This window comes from Pygocentrus nattereri, chromosome 7, assembly GCF_015220715.1.
Source record: "Pygocentrus nattereri isolate fPygNat1 chromosome 7, fPygNat1.pri, whole genome shotgun sequence".
Taxonomy (NCBI): Eukaryota; Metazoa; Chordata; class Actinopteri; order Characiformes; family Serrasalmidae; genus Pygocentrus; species Pygocentrus nattereri.
Window position 1 is genome coordinate 43314118 of NC_051217.1, and position 22295 is coordinate 43336412.

General features: G+C 40.5%; 3 protein-coding genes across 4 annotated transcripts in view; 2 read left to right on the forward strand and 1 right to left on the reverse strand.

Moving 5' to 3' along the window:
* sdr42e1 (short chain dehydrogenase/reductase family 42E, member 1) overlaps positions 1-1245 on the reverse strand; it is a 51359-nt gene extending 50114 nt beyond the window's left edge. Inside the window, exon 1 of the mRNA XM_017705039.2 lies at positions 1127-1245. The gene's annotated coding sequence lies outside the window, so the exon portion shown is untranslated. The remainder of the gene's footprint in view (positions 1-1126) is intronic.
* nedd4a (NEDD4 E3 ubiquitin protein ligase a) overlaps positions 1-8946 on the forward strand; it is a 45621-nt gene extending 36675 nt beyond the window's left edge. For both annotated transcript variants that reach the window (XM_017705037.1, XM_017705036.2), the window contains 16 exons: positions 547-882; positions 1234-1311; positions 1415-1469; positions 1585-1643; positions 2260-2325; positions 2493-2722; positions 3787-3908; positions 4586-4656; positions 4826-4921; positions 5610-5683; positions 5940-6000; positions 6379-6438; positions 6527-6634; positions 7018-7114; positions 7524-7596; positions 8289-8946. In XM_017705037.1, the coding sequence (XP_017560526.1) occupies positions 547-882; positions 1234-1311; positions 1415-1469; positions 1585-1643; positions 2260-2325; positions 2493-2722; positions 3787-3908; positions 4586-4656; positions 4826-4921; positions 5610-5683; positions 5940-6000; positions 6379-6438; positions 6527-6634; positions 7018-7114; positions 7524-7596; positions 8289-8391 (1689 nt within the window). In that variant the 3' untranslated portion in view covers positions 8392-8946. The remainder of the gene's footprint in view (positions 1-546; positions 883-1233; positions 1312-1414; positions 1470-1584; positions 1644-2259; positions 2326-2492; positions 2723-3786; positions 3909-4585; positions 4657-4825; positions 4922-5609; positions 5684-5939; positions 6001-6378; positions 6439-6526; positions 6635-7017; positions 7115-7523; positions 7597-8288) is intronic.
* Positions 8947-18945: 9999 nt separating this feature from the next.
* Positions 18946-22295, forward strand: part of prtga (protogenin homolog a (Gallus gallus)) — a 50470-nt gene continuing 47120 nt past the window's right edge. Inside the window, exon 1 of the mRNA XM_017704995.2 lies at positions 18946-19051. Coding sequence (XP_017560484.2) covers positions 18985-19051 — 67 coding nt within the window. The 5' untranslated portion in view covers positions 18946-18984. The remainder of the gene's footprint in view (positions 19052-22295) is intronic.

Consider the following 22295-nt stretch of genomic DNA (forward strand, 5'->3'; position numbering starts at 1 on the left):
GTGTAATCAGCTAGTTAAAATATCAACTACACTACCTTTCTAGATCAGCAACTCCAAGCCGCCTCATTTATTGAATCAGTTGAATGCCTCTGATATAATCTCAGTAAAGGTGGAACACTGGCCAAAATGAGGCATGTTGCTATCACAGCATCTGTTGTAAACAGGCCTACTCACTACTTAAACACTACTTAAAGAAAGGCTTTAGTTTAAATAATAAGTAAAACCCCTTCTAATGATATTCCTTAAAGGTAGGAGGAACGTTGGAAGAACTACCACTGATTAAATGCTGGTTTTAAGCTGAAGATAACGGGTTAAAATTCAGCTTTGTTAAAACAATTAATAAAATTCATTGGGACGTCTAAATGCCAGCTAACATTGCTTGCTACTGGACGTTATTTTATTGATAAATGACAACTACTTAAATTCTTTTTTTGAGTACTAGTTGACTCATGAAAGTGAGCCATCCCCTATACGGTACTCAGACAGTGTGTAGGTTGTTCTTGTTGCTATGGTAACAGTGAGAACTGTCTGAATTCTCTCCTGCAGTTGATTCAGCCGTCTGAGGCAGGTGCGACGGGGGCAGGAGGTGCTACAGGATATCGCTGTCAGAGCCCGACGATCTACGTCCCGCCTCTACTCTCGTCTGACGCCTCACCTCTGCACTCACCCGCCCCACTATACTCTCCTGGAGCCCACCATTCGCCTGGCCCACATCATTCACCCGGCCCACACCATTCGCCAGGCCCCCAGCACTCACCCGGTCCACATGCTCACACACACACCTTTGAGTATGCCGGGTGCATGCCTGTGGGGTGGGAGGTGCGGAGTGCGCCCAATGGACGCCCATTCTTCATAGACCACAACACCAAGACCACCACATGGGTAAGGGCAATGGCATCGGAGACAATATAAAGTTGCCATAGTGGCATAGTGGTGTGCATATGCAGGTATACATGACATACCCATGTCTGATGAGACTGATTTACCATATAGCCACTTACAAATAGCAAGATGTATTTGTGTTTGTGATTATCTGTCCAGTTACAGAACAAATGTTTCATGTTTTGTCAAAGCTCTGTTTTGATTCCTATGTTAGGTTGTGTGAAATGAGCGTATATTTACTTACCACTACTTTACTGGTTGGAGCCCAGCTTGTATAGTAGCCTGCTCAAACACGGCTCAGTGAAAGACAATGACGCTTACTGTGCCTCCTCATTGTCTGTGTGCATACAGGAAGACCCCCGGCTGAAGATCCCAGCTCATATGAGGAGACGACCCTCACTAGACCCCAATGACCTTGGCCCACTTCCGGTAGGTCATAATTAACCTAGAACAAGCAGAAAGAGTGAGACACTGTATGTTTTAGACAGTTAACAAATGATTTTCAATTGTGCTTGTGTATCGTCTCCTGTAGCCTGGCTGGGAGGAGAGAATTCACAGTGATGGCAGAATCTTCTACATCGACCACAGTAAGCACTCATCCTCTCTAAGACATATAAACAGCCTAAGATAGACTACACTTGACTCACTTGTTGAGATGTTATTATAGAAAGGATATAATGAAATGGTTCTACTTTTCCACAGACACCAAGACCACACAATGGGAAGACCCCAGACTCCAGAACTCCGCCATTACTGGACCAGTAAGTGCTGGGATTGTAGTTTTCTCCAAACATAATCCTCTTTCCCACACAAAACCCAGCACATTACCGGGATACTTCTACAAGTAATGTTCAGGCTGCACGTCATTCACGTATAAATGGTATTTTATTGGGATGCACATGCTTATAACATGAAAATCCTGGTAAACACAAGTTGATGTTTATAGCATAAACAGCCAGTAGCTCCTTCATTTAGAAATCATGTATAAAAAATGCACTCCTATGACTTTTTCTTCTTGTAAAAACTTCTTTCAGTAATTTCCTGAGTATTGTACTTGGTCTTCTGCAGGTAAACTGATGGGTCAACTTTACTCGGCTTTTGATTCCAGCTTGCAAAAAAGTGTGACAGAGGCGATAGACTAGGTCCCAAACACAGACATGTATTACAGGGGTATTACAGTGATACTTTACCTTAGCCTTCCAGATCCTGCTCTCCAGGAGAACGTTCTGCCTACTCTATCAAACACAAAGGCCTGATTCAGAGGAAACACTGAATGATTTAGTCTTTAAGCACCAGGTGAAGTTTAGTCTTCGCCTAAAAGACATAACGCAACCATTAGATCAGACTTTAACTTGTGGCTTTAATGTTTTATTCCAGGCTGTGCCTTACTCCAGAGACTACAAGCAGAAGTACGAATATTTCCGCAAGAAGCTCAAGAAACCAGTAAGGTCCTTTTTTCATTCATTTCAGTAACATTTGTTGTTTTGTATGATGAAATTAGTAATATATGAATCAGAGTTAGCCAAAATGGATTATGGGTTTAAATGCTTCTCAACCTCATGTTTTTTTTTTCTTCTTTCGTTGTTTTTTTCCCTTCTCCCCTCTTCCAGGCGGACATCCCCAATCGTTTTGAGATGTCGGTGAGGCGGAACGCTTTGCTGGAGGATTCGTACCGCTGCATTCTGTCCACAAAGCGGACTGACCTGCTGAAGGCCCGACTCTGGATTGAGTTTGCGGGAGAGAAGGGGCTGGACTATGGAGGCGTGGCCCGAGAGTGGTTCTTCCTCATCTCCAAAGAGATGTTCAACCCATATTATGGGCTGTTTGAGTACTCTGCCACGTAAGTAGGTTTTAATTTCAGATGCGTAAAAAACTAGCCAGGGACTGTATTAGGTATAATCTGCAAAACATCCAGTGCCACTTTAACTACTTAGAGAAAGCCTTCATACAAAATATAAAGGGGCACCTATCGTTAACAGAAGGACATGGCTAAACTTTTTTATTCCTTTCAGGAAGATAGGGCAAAATAGTCCCCAGTGAACCCCCCCAATTAGAATCACTGTTTTGTCCTCATCAATGTTACACTTTTAACCTCAGAAGACGTGTAGGCTCACTGGTGCTTTTGGATGGTACATAAATAGTTGTAGATATTGTGACCCCTGGTTCCCATCACCACCACCAGTCTGATATAGCAAGTTTCTCTACAAAAACCACTTTGGTTTGCTTCAAACAGTTACTAAAACATGCTCTAACTCCTCATTAAGTTTAATGTAAAATTTCTATTGATCACTAAGAATTTTTTAATTACCTTATGACTTATTTGATGTACTTCAGAGTGAATGTCTTTTTGCCACACTTCTGAATGGTTGTGGTCTGAATCAGGGTTAGAATAGTTGTAACATTTTCATTAGTTTTTTATTTTTATTTATTTTTCCTTTTGATTTTTATTTCATGTTAGTTTTAATTTGTCTTACGGGTACAGGGATAGTTCTATTTTGTTTTTATTCTCAGAAAAGTATACAATTTTTTTTTTTTTAGTTTAGTTTCGGTTTTAGTTGTAGTTTTTAGTGTTATGATGAACACTAGGTTAGTGGTTTTTGATAAGGGTAGAATAAAATTATCACAGCAGTAGACTGAGGCCAGCTCAGTTCAGCTTTTATCAAAGACAGTAAAACACAGAAGCGATCTGCTTCTGAACTCTTATTTACACACAGAAAAAATTCTCAATAATTCTATTTTGTTGTTGTCAATTTTCACTGGATGATATTTTGATTTAGCTTTCATCTTTTTAAAAATTCTTTTTTTTTCACTGCTTGTTTTCATTTAGTAATAGTTTTAGTTAGTTATAATAACCTTGTTCTGAATTAATGAACAGATTTGAAGTGTATTCTGGTGGTTTTACAGGGATAACTACACACTACAGATCAACCCCAACTCAGGCCTCTGCAACGAGGATCATCTCTCTTACTTCAAATTCATCGGGCGTGTCGCAGGGATGGCTGTCTACCATGGGAAGCTACTGGACGGTAGGTGGAGGCTTGCTACTTGAAAAATATTGGCATTTGATGTACACAACATATTTCCAAAATAAGGAAACAAGCAGTTTAAATCAGTCAACTACCAACATATTTTCACTTGCCCCAAAACATATTTGGACTTTTCGGCCATACATATAAATGTAAAAAGTTCACTGCATTAGGAAACCAAGTGGCATTTATTTAAATCAGACTATTTCAACACTCTTTCCGAAGGTGGCTGGTATTTTTTTAATAGACTTTTGCCAGTTTGCATCCAGAATGTCTTTGAATACTTCTGAGTTCATGATCCTATCAATGAACACGAGCTCAGCGACAGCACTGTAAGAAAGACAGCCCAGACTTTGAGGTTTCCAGCTCTATGGTAGTAGCCTTAGAGCAGTCCAGTTGGAGTTCTACTCCAGGCTTTCTCTACTTGTTCTCATTAAAGTTTACCAATGGTTGGTACTGGTGTCTAGGCAATTTTGGGGCCAATGTAACTTAACCAAATTAGTTTTTTCCCCCAAAAATATTCTGTAACAGGTTGTAGTGCTGTAACAGGTTCTGTGGGGGAAAACCTTCATGGTCTTAGCTGATGGTAAAGTTTTTTGTTGTCCTGTAGTGTAATTAACAGTTTATTTTCCCAGTGTAAATTATTTATTTATGTATTTATGATTTGTCCTTTACAGCATTCTTCATTCGTCCATTCTACAAGATGATGCTGCAGAAGCCAATCACTTTACAAGATATGGAGTCTGTGGTGAGCAACAGGGCTGCATGTTCAGTCAACGTCAGCTTAACTTTGTATCATCATCGTCTTACTTTCTCATAGTGAGACATTTGCTGGAATTTAGGGAATAAAATAAAATTTACAGTTGTAGTGTTAAACCTTGTTGCACTGAAATGTTTGTGTATGTGTGATATTGCAGGACAGTGAATACTTTAACTCTCTGAAATGGATCCTGGAGAATGACCCTGCTGATCTGGACCTCCGGTTCACCATCGACGAAGAGCTCTTTGGACAGGTATTGCTGATCTGAGCAATTTTTTTTCCCAATGATGGGTTGAGATCAAGGTTTGATTAGGGACACGCCAATTTGTTATTAAATGGTTAAAATGTAAACAAGAAATTCAGAGTGGTTTGATGTGAAGTGGTCTGTTCTAGAGAAACTTGGCAAGTCAGAACTGTTTACAGTGGTGGTGAGTGAAACCAGATGTCTGAAGAGGGTAAGGCTTTTAAATGCTTCTTCTCAGATACGTGTTTCACGAAATGGTTATAAATACCCTAGATAGTAAATAAAACTAAAATAAAGTAAAAAATATTTGTGTTGAAGACATTGTGACCCCTGGTTCCTATCACCACCACTATAAAGAAATATGAGTCAGCGTATGTCTCTACAGTGAGCCACTTCAATTTATACAACATTCATTCATTCATTCATACAAACATCTCAGCATTTGAATTTTGCAGGTCTAAAACTGGCCGGATAGCTGTTATTGTTTAGCAAAAACCTTACAGCCGTTAACTCCACAATCAAAAGCTGAAAACAGAGTGGACTGTCTTGTAAATTATGTGGAATTGACATTATTACACTGGCCAGTGGTGCTGTCCCCCAAAAATTGGAGGGGGAATGGGAGGGAATCTTGCTGTTATTGGGTTTTTATTGCATTCAACTGACCATGTTCATAACAGCTTGTTTGTTTTTTTCATAGACGCACCAGCATGAGCTGAAGCCAGGGGGCGCTGACATCATCGTCAATGACAGCAACAAGAAGGAATACATCCAGTAAGCTCTACCAGTCCCTGACACACCATCAGAATCTGCACATTTTGACTGCAGAGTTTTCAAGCATGGTTACTTTAATGAATTGATTATTAAGGACGTTAATAAATGATTTATCAGTGGTTCATCACTGTAACATCTGACCATGATGATGAAATTTGGTCAAGGCCAGAGATACTTTAGCAGAGAATGTAATTTTATACACGAGTAATGACTCTGGATCTGAGAGATGGGTAATACACTGGGTTCTGATTTCCAGCCTTGTGATGCAGTGGAGATTCGTAAACCGGATTCAGAGGCAAATGACTGCCTTCAAGGAGGTAAACTCGCATGATTCACTGAATATGATTACACTTTCTGACACAATACCATTTTATATTATTATTATTATTTTTTTAACTCAGTAGAGCCCCAAAGCTGCTCTGCAGTGCTTAAAACCTTCACTCAGGTTACCGTCTTTTATATCTAGTTTTAAAATCCACTCTAAATCTGTAACATTCTGAATGAGCATTTTTTTCATCTCAAGGAAAAGTGCTGCTTGTTGCCTGATGAAGTTTAGTGAAAGGCGGTATGAGACCCCAAGGGCCTCATATATATTGTAAGACCGTCCTAGCTGTGCATAAAAGCACCCTAGCTGTTGAACACAAAGCTCTGGGTCAGAGCTGTGCATTTCATTCTGTCTCCTTCATCCCTCACAGGGCTTTTATGAACTGATCCCGCAGGATCTGATCAAGATATTTGATGAGAATGAGCTGGAGGTTAGTACTGATGCTTTGGATGGATAATAACAGGTCTTATTTGCTTTGCAAGACAATGCAATAATCCCTCCCTCTCTCTCTCTCTCAGTTGCTGATGTGTGGTTTGGGAGATGTGGACGTTAATGACTGGAGAGAGAACACCAAGTATAAAAATGGCTATGGGGCCAACCAACCTGTCATCCAGTGGTTCTGGAAGGTGAGAATGGCTCTATCTGCGCTATTGAATCACACCCTGGTCATTCACTGGCTGATATGCCTCTGGCTTGTCAGCACTAGAAAGTTTCAGGGAGGATAAAACGATGTTTTGGCCGAAAAGAATGAAATTCACACAAACTTCCTTCTCATACAAAATATAGTTGATGAGCCAATACATGTTTGGTGTCTGAACTTGTTTTAGCTCAGGTGCAAAACCGGAGAAGCTTCACCAAATATGACTATATTCACCAAATATTGACTATATTTGGAGTAAGGAGAGGATAAAAATAACATTTTTGGAAGAAGCATTGCTCTAACCTGGTGAGTGTGTATAAGTGGTTTTCTTTATCAGCTCCATAATGGATTTTTATTTCTCTCTTTTAGACTGTTCTACTCATGGATGCCGAGAAGCGGATTCGCTTGCTCCAGTTTGTGACGGGCACTTCCCGCGTGCCAATGAACGGCTTCGCTGAGCTCTATGGTCAGTCCCTCCCCTCTGTCTTCATTGTCATTTTAAATCAGCTAAAAGTAATTGTCATGGACTGTTACCTACAGTGTGCCACTGGCAGCTGCTGATATAGACTAAACCTCCTTACATGAGTGTTGAGTCTGCATGGTCTTTTGAATATATGATTTAGGAACAACTAAAAGAGCTATGCTGACCCACATAGGTCAGAAACAGTTAAATGTTTTATATACATTAATGAGGAAAGACTTAAAGAAGTCTCTTGATTGCTGTCATATGTAGAAACAGTGCATAGAGACACCACAGACCAAAAGCTCATTAAAAACCTCTGAAGATCATTATCGAGCTCTGGGGAGGCGTGACAGATTGATTATTAATTGGTATAAATGTTTCATGTTAAATGTTTTGTTTGTTTGATGTTTAGGTTCGAATGGGCCACAGTTATTCACTATAGAGCAGTGGGGCACCCGGGACAAACTGCCCCGAGCGCACACATGGTGAGCATCACTCAGTATAGTCTGTCTGTATAGTACAAGTCAGTGTGTGTGTGAGTTTATTTTTGTTAGAATTGAATTTTCTTAAATATTTATTGAATTTTCTTAAATATAAATGTTGTTGTTATTACACATTAATAATAATAATAATAATAATAATAATAATAATAAATAATCCCACAATAACACAACCACAAAATATTACAGCATAAAACACCTATTTTGCAGATTGTTATAACAATAATAATACTAACAACAACAATACTACAAATACTAATACCAATAATAAGCCTACAAAATACATATTTTATTTTGTAATAATTTTGTGCTTGTGCTATTTTAGAATTACTATTATTATCATTAATGTTTATTAATATATAATGTAATATTACATTTGTGAATGGTAGACTATAAAAAGTAAGAATGATTCATAATATGAAATATTATGCAAAAGATCTGCAAAATATGCCATTTATAATAATTGTTTTATTTATAATAAGGTTGATGTTGTTGTTGTTGTTGTTGTTGTTGTTGTTATTATTGTTAGTAGTAGGAGTATTACCTCCACTACTACTACTACTACTACTATTATTGTTATTATTATTGTTGTTATTATTATTATTATTACTACTAGTAGGACTGATGTATTTATTTTTATTTAGAAGTAGTAATTATCGTCTTTCTTTCTCTCTCAGCTTTAACCGTCTGGATCTGCCTCCGTACGAGTCGTTTGAGGAGCTTCGAGAAAAGCTGAATATTGCGATTGAGAACGCGCAGGGCTTCGACGGGGTCGACTAGGCGAGGACCTGTCCGGCTGCAGCCACAGTGGAGAGACACACATGGAGTCAGGATCCCAGCTGATGGGGCGTGAGAGTTAAACGGGTGCAGCGGGCGGCTCGAGCGGTCGGCGTTCTGCTGTGAACGTTGCAGTGGAACGCTGATCTGAGTTTAAGCATTCAGTGTCTGAAGAAGCCTGAATTTTCTCCTGTCGAGGGAAAACCCTGAATGATATTACTGCTTAAGGCTCTGTATCATGAGCTTATATCTACGAAGTTTACAGAAAATGACGTTTTTCTATCGTACATCAAGTCCAAATAACTATGTCTGTATGAACATTAGAGATTCTAACGTATGTATTTCAGCACAAAGAATTATATCTTGCACATTTGTATACGTTTGTAAGCTTGTAAGCTTTTTGATGTATGTTCTATATACAGATTATAATGTGAGAAGGGTGCACTGTCTGCAGAATATCTTCAGTGATTTTTACACTTCAGCAGCCTGTAAAACATGCTCTATGGTTTTCAGTTGTTCTATGGATTTGGGGCTTTACAAAAAATTTGCAAGTCATGATATCGCTGTTGATATTGAGAATATCTTTTGGCAGTGTTTTAACTGAAGTGTTCGCCTGTGTTGCCTCCATCTCAGGTTTTGGTGGCAGTATTCACTTAAGACACTCAGGTGTCCCTTTTTCTCTTGTTCTTGGTAATTTATTCTTTATATTCGCGTTAAAATTGCGTTTACATTAACTTTGTTTACTTTGTGGCCCACTTTAGAAAACTCTAGATCTAAAGTCTAAACTTTTTTCTTACTATCTGATTTTTATTTTGTACTTTCTGAGGGTCTTTCTTTATTTTTTTCTTTTAAAGAAGTTCTTTAAAGTCTTAACTGTTGATCTTCGCCAGTGATTCAATCATTCAATCTTTGTGTTTGATTTTGGGAGTAATCCCCTGCTTCACCTATATCAAACGTGGGTAAATGTTTACATGAAAACATTGCTAAACGTATGCACATTTCTCTCTCTCTCTCTCTCTCTCTCTCTCTCTCTCTCTCTCTCTCTCTCTCTCTCTCTCTCTCTTCTCTCTCTTCTCTCTCTTCTCTGTTTCTGTCTGTCTGTCTCTCCTCTCTGTTTTTCTCTCTGTTTTTCTCTCTGTCTCTCTCTCTCTCTCTCTCTCTCTGTGTCTCTCTCTCTCTCTGTGTCTCTCTCTCTCTCTCCGTCTCTCTCTCTCTCTCTCTCTCTCTCTCTCTCTCTCTCTCTCTCTCTCTCTCTCTCTCTCTCTCTCTCTCTTCTCTCTCTTCTCTCTCTTCTCTCTCTTCTCTGTTTCTGTCTGTCTGTCTCTCCTCTCTGTTTTTCTCTCTGTTTTTCTCTCTGTCTCTCTCTCTCTCTCTCTCTCTCTCTCTCTCTCTCTCTCTCTGTGTCTCTCTCTCTCTCTCCGTCTCTCTCTCTCTCTCTCTCTCTCTCTCTCTCTCTCTCTCTCTCTCTCTCTCTCTCTGTCTCTCTCTGTCTCTCTCTCTCTCTCACTCTCTCTCTCTCTCTCTGTCTCTCTCTCGCTCTCTCTCTGTCTCTGTCTCTCTCTCGCGCTCTCTCTCTCTCTCTCTCTGTCTCTCTCTCTCTCTCTCTCTCTCTCTCTCTCTGTCTCTCTCTGTCTCTCTCTGTCTCTCTCTCTCTCTGTCTCTCTCTCTCTCTCTCTCTATCTCTCTCTCTCTCTCTCTCTCTCTCTCTCTCTCTCTCTCTCTCTGTCTCACTCTCTCTCTCTCTCTCTCTCTCTCTCTCTCTCTCTCTCTCTCTCGCTCTTCTGCTTTATATGACTGTTAAATTTCAATGCCTTCATCTTGTCGTCTTGTATAAGCGATCAAATGTTTAAATCTTGAAGTGAATCCTTATTGTTTTCTTAAAAGTCTAGACTCTAGAGTTTATCACATATTTAGAAGCTATAACAGAATAGTCTACCCTTTGTCCTGAGGATCAAACTGTTTTGGCGCTCCTTAAAAGTCATTTTTTTTTAATTGATTGATTTCAAGAGAAAACATGCCTTTAATCTGGAATATAAATCATAATGGTTTAATCAGGTCACATGCCAATGTTAATGGCAGCATATTTTGGGGAAATACAAATAAATAAATGGAAATGTCTCTTCTTATTTGTGTGAATTTCTTTTATTTATGTGTTCTTTGTCGGTTTAATCTTCTGGCAGTAAGTGAAGTCGTCAATGGCATTGAGGTAAACATGCTTTTCAACCAGAAGAGGGAGCTTCACTCCAAACTTTAATAATACACAGTGTTTCTAGTTGTTCCATGCATGCAGATGTTTCTAATAATGAGTGGGAGCTAGTATTTTCCAGTTAGCACACTTTCATTTAAACAGCAAGGCCTGTTTTATTTATTTATTTATTTATTTATCCAGTGTCTCTACACACCACTGAAAAACTGCTGCAGTGCATCGGATCCATTTCACTAGTACGCTTCCTTCTCCAAGTGCAAAACAAACTTCAAACAATCCTGTGAGCTAAAACTTTAGTTCTTATAAACACGATTAAAATATGCCTATACACTTTTTAAAAAGAAGGCTCCACAATGGCTCTTTAGTAAAGGGAATGGTTCTTTATGGAACCATCTCATGCTTAAATGGTTCTTTATATTGATGGAGAACATGTTGAGTATGAAAATAGTTCTATATTTCTCCAAAAGGTTCTTCTATTGTTAAAAGCTTAACATTGTAACAAAGGCAGAACATTTTTTGCTATATAGAATCATATACAACACAATCTGCAGAACCATTTACCATGCAAAGAACCATTTAAGCATCAAATAATTCTATACAGAACTCGTGATTCAAAATTAAACCTTTGTCTTTACTAAAGAAGTTTGAAGAACCATATTTTTTAAGAGTCTAGGGTGTAATATCTTGAATATAGTTTGCTAGATACACTATATTTCCAAAAGTATTCGCTCACCCATCCAATAAACTGAATTCAGGTGTTCCAGTCACTTCCATGGCCACAGGTGTATAAAGCCGAGCCCCTAGGCCTGCAGACTGCTTCTACAGACATTAGTGAAAGAATGGGTCGCTCTCAGGAGCTCAGTGAATTCCAGCGTGGTACCGTGATCGGATGACACCTGTGCAGCAAGTTCAGTCGTGAAATTTCCTCACTACTAAATATTCCACAGTCCACTGTCAGTGGGATTATAACAAAGTGGAAGCGATTGGGAACGACAGCAACTCAGGCACGAAGTGGTCGGCCACGTAAAATGACAGAGTGGGGTCAGCGGATGCTGAGGGGCATAGTGCGCAGAGGTCACCAACTTTCTGCAGAGTTAATTGCTACAGACCTCCAAACTTCATGTGGCCTTCAGATCAGCTCAAGAACAGCGTAGAGCTTCATGGAATGGGTTTCCATGGCCGAGCAGCTGCATCCAAGCCTTACATCACCAAGCGCAATGCAAAGCGTGGAAGGCAGTGGAGTAGTGCAGTGAAACTTCTTAGTACCTTCTGGATCTTCTTCGTACCTCCTGGCTTTTTGTCCGTTTTGGATCCTTTTAGTCTAAGATAAAATGCTAAAGCTACAGAGTCATAAATGTGACCTCTGAGCAGCAGATTGTGTCGCCAACACAACATGAAGAAGCGATTAAGAACTAAATAGTAATGATTAAAATGTAACTGAGCAAAAAAAGAGTAGATGATGTTCTTCACCTAATATAAGAATATTAGGCCTATCCTCTAAATATACTAATCCAAAAGAATTGTACTTCAGCACACGTGGCCAAGTAAACCGAACTAGTTACTGCCCACACCCGTGTGATTATAAATTAATAGTTTGAAACAATATAGATTAAAACGGTTATTTATGAAGGTAATAAAGAGATTTACAACTAGAAAAGTACATTTCCTGAACACAATGCGGTGTGATTGCACAGCTTAAGCAAATTCCATGTGGTTGCTAAGGTGCCGTTAAGTGCTTGCTATGGTATCTTTGGTGGCTGGTAAGGTGCTGCTAAGTGTTAGCTATGGTGTCTTTGGTGGTTACTTTGGTGTTGCTATGTGGTTGCTATGGGACCCAATGTAGTTGCTAGGATGTTGCTACACTAGTAGAAATAAAGGTTCTGTCCGGGTACATTTTTCACTCATCAAAGTACAAACAATGTAAATGTACCATCAAAGGAACATCAGTGGTTTTAAGGTACCTTAAATATGTTTTCCTAGTGGGAAAGTACAGATTTGTACCTTTTAATAACCGAATGTTTTAAAACATAAAAATACAATAAAAAGCGTGGAGATGACACAGCATGTGTGGAGTCAATACAACTGACAAAATATCAGTTCAATAGATTATGGTGCAATTGTGTTCCCTGACTAAAGGCTTTGGCTTTCCAGGTGGTTGCTATGGTATCCCAGGTGGTGGCTAGGGTGTTGCTTGGGGTCCACAATTGTGTTCCAGGTGACTGCTAGGTGTTGTAAATTGTCCTGGGTGGTTGCTAGGGTGTTGCTAGGTGGCTACTATGGTATCCTACGTGGTTAATAGGGTGTTGCTTATGTATTTGTATCATTGTGACGAAAGCACAAACTTTTGCCCCATATTAATTCCTATGGGGAAAAAATTGCCATCTAGCTCACAATTTAACAATTATGGTATAAAACCTGTCCATTCAGAAAGCTGTATACAAGCGCATCAGGATGGTTAGAGGACAAAAATCTGGCAGAACAATAAGAAAAAAATAAGGAAAAGAAGAAATAAATAATAGTGTTGCACATGGCTCTGCTCTCACTTATTATAGGAAGATCATATTCTTTGGTATGAATGAAACTTCTCAGCAAGTGATAAACTTTTCAGTAAGTGTGAAAGTCACTCAGGCTCAAAGCCCACACAGCCATCCAGCCAGTGTCCAGGCTCATTGCACTATCGTCCCTCAGAGGGATGTTTCAAAGCACAGGGAGGCCCATTCATGAAAGCAGTGAGTGACATGGCTCTTGTTTTCTCTTCTACTCTCCTCTACCATCCCCCATTCTTCCCTCTCCCTCTCTCTCTCTCTTATCCCACCCCCAGCCCAGAGGTCAGGTGACAGGTCACACACACTCTCCCATTCAGCCTCTTAGGCCCTGAAGGGTCAGTGCAGAGGGTCTAAGGCAGGGGGTGGGCTCTGGTCAGTTGACAGACACGTTTTCCTGACCAATAAGTAGGTCTGTGCATATGGGTGCCGGATCTCCTTTCCTAAAGCAAAGAGTTGATTATGACTATTGCTTGTATTGATCCATATTAGCATATTGGCAGCTGTAAAGGCCAAACTCAATCACTCTCACACGGGCAGGTCATGATAAATAAGGACTTATACTGATGAGATATTCTGGACGACATAATGTAAAACTGTCCTTAAGAAAAAGTCTTGTTACTGCAACTAAAAATAAATAGAAGTAATTATAGATATAAAAAACAAACTTTATTTAAAAAAAAAATCAGTACTGACCTCCGTATATAACTGTGGAGGTGCATTTGGCCTCCATTAGTATATAAACTGACATTTGCTAGGCTCTATTCTTCTCTTTTTAAACGCTTTTAGTCTAAAACAAAATGCTAAAGCTCCAAGGTGAGAGCTGGGAGGATCGCTAAAACAGTCCTGGGGCCAAACCAACACAACAGAATGAAACCGAAGCTTAAAAGAATTACGAAATAAGTGTTAAAAGCACTTTTCTTTCCTCACTATAATACTTGAGATCGGAACAAAACCTTGTATCTACAAAATGACCTTCACTGTGCATTTCGTGCTCTTCTTCTGTAGTGTCAGATTTTTTTATTAATTGTTGTTTTATTCTTGATGATCTTTTTCCTTATCTCTGCTGTCAGAATAAAATCTATATCTCCTAGCTGGGAACTTTACAACAGAGGAAAAAAACATACTTTACTTTTAATGAAAGTCAATGGAACCAGACTTCATTCCCAGTCATTTTGGGCTGTTTCTTTGGGTTCATTCATCCTGAAATTTACACACAATGTAAAGGCCAACAGGCATTTTCAAATTAAGTCAAAAACAGAAAAGCAACAAAAATGGAGATGTAAGGTTTTGTTTAGACAGCAGTGATATGATCATTTGAAAACATTCAGAAAGATACAAATGAATTAAGACTGTGCATAAGTACACGGAGTATGTTTTTATGTATTTTCTGTAAAGGTTTGGATTTAAAGGGTCACTCTGGCCAAAATTAAACATGTAAGGATCGCTATGTCTGTTGTAAACATGTCTACTTACATCCTACAGCAGTGCTGCAGTAGTTTCTCAAGTCAGATTTTCTGGTTTAAAGACTAAGAAAACCCCCTTCTGATGATGCATCTTGAAGGTGGGAGGAATCCCAAAGCAGTCGACGCTTTTGGATTGTTTTTGAAGCTGTTTGAGATGTTTCTGTTTTCCTCTAGCCAGCATTCAGTTGGATCACTAGAGCCAAATTTCACGTCTATATTTAGGCCGCTACATTGAGGATTTCTCTATTTCCACATTTTGTGGGGCAGGGAGGGGCATGTAATTCTTTTGCATAATGCATGCTGGGTACTGTAGTGTGAGAACACCTTGATGGATAGAAACACAAAAAAAGTAAACAAAATCATGAATTCTGTGGAAACTGATGAGGCTGAGTGATACAGTGTTAAGTGCTAGTTTTCGGTGCCCCTTTATATCCTTGATTAATAGACCTGTCTGCATTTGCGTAAGGCAAACTGACGCCTTAAAATCCCAGGATTATTACACACTAAGGCTTATTATTCAGTAACTACAGGGACTTCAATGCAAACTGATTGAGCTGTTCTTAGGTTATAGAAGTGTGTAATAAAACTTTGATACCATCCCCACCGGTCAAAAAAAATCATAAAAGTCACTCATCTATATGTCCCCTTTGGATTAACAAAGTTTACCCTATATGTTATTCTTTAAAATGCACTGTAAAAAAGGTCAGCTCAACTCAAAATGATATAGTAACTGATTACATGGCTTTTCTTCAGTTGACTCAACTTGAGGACGCACAACTCAAATTTCTCAGTTGAGCCAAAAGTTCTTTTAATGCTTTTAGTTCTGCGAATAAAATGAACTTGTTTTTTTATACTCAACTTCCTCACCAGCTAAGACTCCCTCCATCACACCATCCTGCGAGACATTGAGTACACACTCGTGGATGGCTGTGACATCACTGGGGCTCAAACTCACAACCTCCTGTTGGGTAGACGGCTCAGTCCACTGCGCCACTCAGGAACACATGAAGCAGCTCAGATTTTGTGTCTACAAATGTTTAAAACACTGGAGAAAATATGTGTTGTTTTACATGTGGTGCAGCTGTGTAATAATTCATCCCAACATCAGGAGGTTGTGAGTTTGAATCCCAGCAATACCACAGCGGTCCATTATCCAGAAACCCAAGAGGAGAATATGCCAGATGGGACTGTGTGACAGAAGGAGCGCCAGCTAGTGGGGAAACTGAGTTAAAAAAAAAGACACATTCAGTTTAGTTTCTCTAACCGAGATGCAGATCTAGAAACAGTAGCTTGGAGATTTTTTGACCCAACTAAGACCTTTGAGTTGTGTGAATTGAAGTTGACTCAACTCAAGAAAAGCCATGAAATCAGTTACTGAATCATTTTAAGTTGAACTGACCTGTCATTTTTCACAGTGTGTCTGTTTTCGCTGTTTGAATTCTATGCATACTAAAGATTTACACACCAGGTTGCTTTGGATGTTTTGGGAGTTCTTAGGTTAAGCCATGTCATTAGAGATTACAGTCTTGGGCGAATACTGAACTTTGTTTCATAACATCTCTGTCCAATGAAAAACATGTCGCTTCATTTTTTTTTCTCCAATTTTTACTTGTCTGCATCATTTGAGCTCAGCAGCTGTCCGTCACATTGTGTGAAAACTTCATGAGGATCGGACCAATCGAAGTGCCCCAAAACTGCTTAAAATAAAATCTGTTTCCATTGACTTACACTGAAAGTAAAGCAAGTTTTTGCCCTCTCCTGTAAAGTTACTATCTTTTCTATCTCAGAGCGATGCAGAGAAACTTGTTCATGCATCTGTTACAAGCAGACTTGACTCCTGTAAAGCTCTTCTTACTTGACTTCGTAAGAAAACTATACATCCCTTACAACTCGTACAAAATCCAGCGGCATCCTAACAACAGCTAAAAGGAGAGATCACATCGCACTGCACTGGCTGTCTGTATCATTCAGGAGAGATTTCAATGCTCTGCTACTCGTCTTTAAAGCTCAAAACAACCCTAAAGCACCTGCTGACACCACAGAGTGTCTGTTTATGTTCCAGAACGTAATCTATGATCTGCAGATAGTGACCTTCTAAAGACACTCTGTAAAATACAGAAAACATGGAGAGGCTCTTTCCGTTATTCTGCTTCTAAACTGTGGAGCTCAATTCCACCTTTTATTAGACAGTCAAGCTCAGTGCTCACTTTTAAGAAGCATCTAAAAACGTGTCTCTTTAAACTTCCATTTACTAAAACTGGATTATCTTGTAATTTAATCTTCTTCATTTTCTTCTGATTCTAATTAAATACTAAAGATCTTCTATCTTCTATAACTATGTTTAATCACCTGTCTGTAAAGCACTTTGAGCTGATACGGTTGCACATCCTATATAATTTCCATAAAGTGACTGTGGGAAACCTACCCTTTCTTGCTGAACAGCTATCGGATCACAGGATAGGCCTGTACCGCATGACGAAGTACAGCGCAGCTGGGCCTTTTGTCCGGCTGGTCAGAGGGTCTGGAGGGCAGAGCCGGCCAAAGGGAGGTCACTCTCCTCTTCCACCAATCAATATTTCTGTGCCCCGTACAGATGTCTAGCTGCCCTTATCGATAACGCCACGAGCCAGTTATTGTGCTGAAGCACACACACAGTCAGGAACAGCTGAATTTGTGTACTTCGTCCTGGTTTGGGAGGAGAAAGTGTGAGTTAAGTTGGAGTTAAGGCCAAACTCAGTCAAACCACAAATGATGTAGTTCTTTAATCGCCCATCTCCCTACACAAGCAGAAACGTACATTTTAGTACATATTTGTACATTTAACTTAAAAATATGTATTATTTTCATTTTTGTTTATGATTATACACGACACATGCACAAAAAAACCCAAATAAAATAAGGGTTGGTCAGTATTTGATTTAGAACAGGATTTGACATGTTCTTAGTATGCCTACCTTTCAGGAGAAGAGCACTTCAAGATCACTTTTTTATGAATCATAAAGCATGCAAATCACATTTTATGTAAGATAAGTGGAATGCGAATTATGTTGTTCAAATAAAATTTACTTAAAATATATTTCTGACTTTTATTTTTGTATATGATGACAGGCCACATGCTCCCTAATCAATCAACAAGCCCACATTCTTAATAATGTATTTTATAAACCATTAAAGAAGCCTACAAAAACAGGGGGATATCATTACTCAGATCAGGAGCAGAACAAGCGAGACGCTTGCCTATCTGTCCGTTTAAGAGCATAGTTAAAGGGGAACTCAATCGATTTTTCAAAGAAAAGTCTTCCAGAGTTGCTTGGTGCGAAATGCTCTGTTCTAGAGAAACGTACCGAGTCAGAGCTGTTCACAGAGGTGATAATAGGAACCAGACATTCACCTTTAACACCTCCCTCCAGAAAGTTATCACATAAAGTAGTTAGATACATCTTGCCTGATGTCTGAGACACTGTTTAGTGGTAAAGTTTTGGCTCAAAGTGTATTTTACTGCAGGGTGTTGTAAGTCAAAATAGAAAGCTTTAAGACTCACGACTACTTCACCATCATCAGCACTACATATAAAATCTCAGGAGACGTGTGTAGGTGCAGGTTTTGGATAGTAAATAAAGTGTCTATATTTGTGTTGTAGACACTGCGACCCCTGGTTCCTATCACCACCACTGTAAAGACATCTGAGTCAGTAAGATTCTCTACAAAGCACCACTTCAGGTTAAACCACCTCTCAACGACTCTGTACACCTCAACCATTTAATTATGCACAAATTTTTGAAAAATCGATTGACTTCTCCTTTAAGAGCAATGCATAAGCACAATTTCAACAATCATAAATGAAATGATATGAACTTAAATCACATATCAATATTAGCATATTTTATGCATTTGAATATATGCATTCACACACACACACACACACACACACACACACACACATACATATATATATATATATATATATATATATTCAATGGAACCATAATTTTTTCTAAGTCATTTTTGGCCGTTTCTTTTGGTCCATTCATCATGAAATTTACACACAATGTGAAGAGCAGGTATTTTCAAATTATGACAAAAACTAAAAACAACAAAAATATATATATATATATATATGTGTGTGTGTGTGTGTGTGTGTGTGTGTGTGTGTGTGCGTGTGTGTGTGTGTGTGTGTGTGCGTGTGAATTTTGGCGGCGGTATGATTCCGCAGTGGGAACCCGTGAGAAACACATCACCGAAAAGGGGGTGTCCATCCGCTCGGCGCCTAAAGGAAACTAGTCCCCCTCCCAGGTCAGCAGCCCTCAGTGATTGCGCCTCAGAGAGCGGTTAGAGGCAGCAGCCTGTAGGCTTAGCTAGCATGCGCGGACAACTCAAATAAATGGCTCGTTTTAAAGGGATTTTTTCTCAGCGTTTGCTGTTTGCAGTACTTCTTCTGCCAGTCGCAGGTAAGTTGAGCTAGTTAACTTGTCCTTCTGCTGGCGAAGCTGACGTGAGCTGCTTTTTGTCGAATTTTCCCGTTCCACCTTAAATGGTGCAGGCGCCAGAGTTGAACGGGAAAACGCGAGTAAGAAGTTAAAGCCCATTTGCTGTGGTCACATCAGCGAAGCGGAGCCTGACTGCCAGTTACGACTTACGAAACATGTCGTTTCTGCCGTTTTAACACGGGCTAGGAGCCGATAACTCGTTCTCACGTTGTCGCTGTGAAACTTGGCCGCTCAGGACGGTCGAAACGGTGGGATAATGCAATCAAGACAATGTCCAGGTTACCTTTTCCTCGGTTTGTGGCGCAGCGCTTCGTTTAACGGCTTCGTTTAACCGACTTTTTAACGGCTGCTCGTTTTCAAATATAACGGACGTTTCTAGCTCATTTAAATATCCTGCCTCGCGCGCCGCTCGAGCCAGCGAGTTAAGTCACTGAGCGCGTTTGCCTCTCGTGCAGCGCACGTGCGGCGGAGCAGCTCCGAGTTATGATGCGGTCAGATACAAATACGCGCTGAAGTTCCCCTGAAGGGCAGCTCCACCGGCTTTTCAGAATTCCCGCATGATTAAATGGGTTAGACCGTCGTTCAGAGCGGTTTGGTCTGAGGTGCTGCGTTCTAGAGAGACTGGAGTCAGAACTGTTCACAGTGGTGGTGGTAGGAACCAGACGTCCCCCTCTAAAAGCTGCTTATGCTGCCTTTTGACTGTGTCTGCAGGGCCTTGTCAGACAGAGTAGTCTTATTAAAACCTGTTGTTTTATTATTATTTTACTACCATCAACATCACATCTGCAGCTCAGAAGACACGTTTAGGGTTCACTGTAATAATGTGGCCATATCTGTGAGGTGGACACCGCCACTGACTGAGGACTGACCACAGGACTGAGTTAGGCAGAGCCAGAGCTGAGTTTGAGGAGCCAGTGAGGAAAGTTGTCACTCAAACTAACTGAAGAGGGACGTCTGGTGGACCTACATTTGGCCAGTTTTGGATGCAGATACCGGCTCCTTCTTCTCAAGCGTGTTTGTGGGGGAAGCAGTCCAAGTTTTGCTCGACATGTCACAGATTCTGTGCTGCGCATGGTGTTAATGTGTTTAACCTCATGCAGTGGTGCAGCTGGAGCTTTTAGAATGAGACAGGGCCCAGAGACATGAGCGGGGCGCTGCGTTTAAAGTAATCATAAAATAACAGTACTGCAGTAAAAGGAGATAAATCTAAATCTGTCCATCATTTCAAACGCGTAAAAGCAGCGCAACCCATCAGTGAAAGACAGAACTGTGTCGATGTAATGTGTTTTAGCCATTCATGAGGAAATCATGTATTCGAATCAAGCAAATTAAGTGGGTCACATTGTTTCAGTGCAGAAGTTATTCATTTAGGTTGCGTCCAGTGCAGGTTAATGGTTAGAACGTTTTCCAATACATGCCATTCACATGTATTGAGCTGCAATAAAAAGTTACCATAATAAGATTAAGAGACCGTTATTAGTCCCACAACGGGGAAATTTCACCTCCGCGCTTAACCCATCCGTGAAGTGAAACACCACATACACTCTAGTGAGCACACACACACACTAGGGGGCGGTGAGCACACTTGTCCGGAGCGGTGGGCAGCCCAATCCACAGCGCCCGGGGAGCAGTTGTGGGGTAAGGTGTCTTGCTCAAGGGCACCTCAGTCATGTACTGTCTGCATCGAACCGGCGACCTTCTGGCCTGTAGGGTGGCCATGCTTCATCCTAGGGTAGTACTGGCCACCCCAGCCACCCCTTGGCTACGCCTCTGATTTCATTCGGTTATGTTGGTGACAGCGTCTGGGCTGCTTTGTGCTTGGCCAGACCTCTTACTCTTCATCATCTTAGACTAAGGATGCTGACAGATGTTCAATATACTAAGAAAGTTGTGCTTCTAACTCCTTTTATTTCAGCATCCCCAAGAACTACAGTCGGGCAGTCGTGGGCTGGAGGTTAGGGAACCAGCCCTGTGACCGGAAGGTCGCTGGTTCGATCCCCTCAGCTGACAGTCCCTGACTGAAGTGCCCTTGAGCAAGGCGCCTAAACCCTATTGCTCCCCGGGTGCTGTGGATAGGGCTGCCCACCGCTCTGGGCAAGTGCACTCACTGCCCCCTAGTGTGTGTGGTCACTAGTGTGCATGTATGTGGGTGTTTTGCTGCATGGATGGGTTAAATGCAGAGGTCTAATTTCACAGTGACAAATGGTTGTAAATTCTACCTCCAGTAATCCATTATGCTATGATTAGATAAACGAATTTACAGTACTTGCTTTTGGTATTGGTCACATTAGCTTCTCAGAGGTGCTGGAAAACGATTAGATATCGTGGAAGACGTTCTGTTGTGTTGAAGAAGTTTCTCAGACAAGGTCAAAACGGAAACTGCTTTCAGAGGAAATAAAAGAACTGTCGATGCGGTGGTCTCGTTCTCTTTGGCATGATCAGGGGATCCTCCCCCCTTCCGTAGTTCTGGTGTGTGTGAAGGTGTAAGGCAGCCTGCCACTGTAGGATCAGTGCCTTTTCAGATTTCATGCAGGAGGCACAATAAAGCATTTAAGAAACAGACAGACTCGTTTTCCTTCTAGCTCCCTGTCAATACAAGGCGTGGATAAGTGGATTAGGCTGGTGTACAGCATAATCCGCAAAGACAAATGTGGTTACAGAGACGCAGCCGATTCAAAACTTGCCGCCGGGACGATGCCAGCTATCCGAGCGCTTTATCCCAAAAGTCAGAGTGTGCAGGAGATCCTGTGCTTTAGAGTCAAACTACATTTCTGCTTGCTTTCTTTATCGGACTACCGGGGAACGCAGCGGGTCAGCCGATTGCAGTTCATCACGTTTTCAAATGCTTTATTCTTACAGATAACACGTATCGTGATCGTGAAATTATAGTTGACAGTGAATCGCATTATTAATAATTGTGTTTAACACAATTATTAAGTGGCTTTTATGTTCAGTGCCTGCAGCTGTTCCAAGTACAAGCCTAAAATGGCCAAATTGATGAGCTATCTTGCTTCCTAGCTGTGGATACTCTGGCAAAGAGCTCAGAGCTTCAGTTCAAATAAACAAACAGTACTCACTGCTGCACTAAGAGTGCTATTACACCAGTCAGGGGTGAGAACTTCTGCTGTTTGCATAAGACCATCCATGACATGACTCAGTAAATGCTTTTCTCATTTGTAATGTAAACCTGTTACTGTAAAAGCTG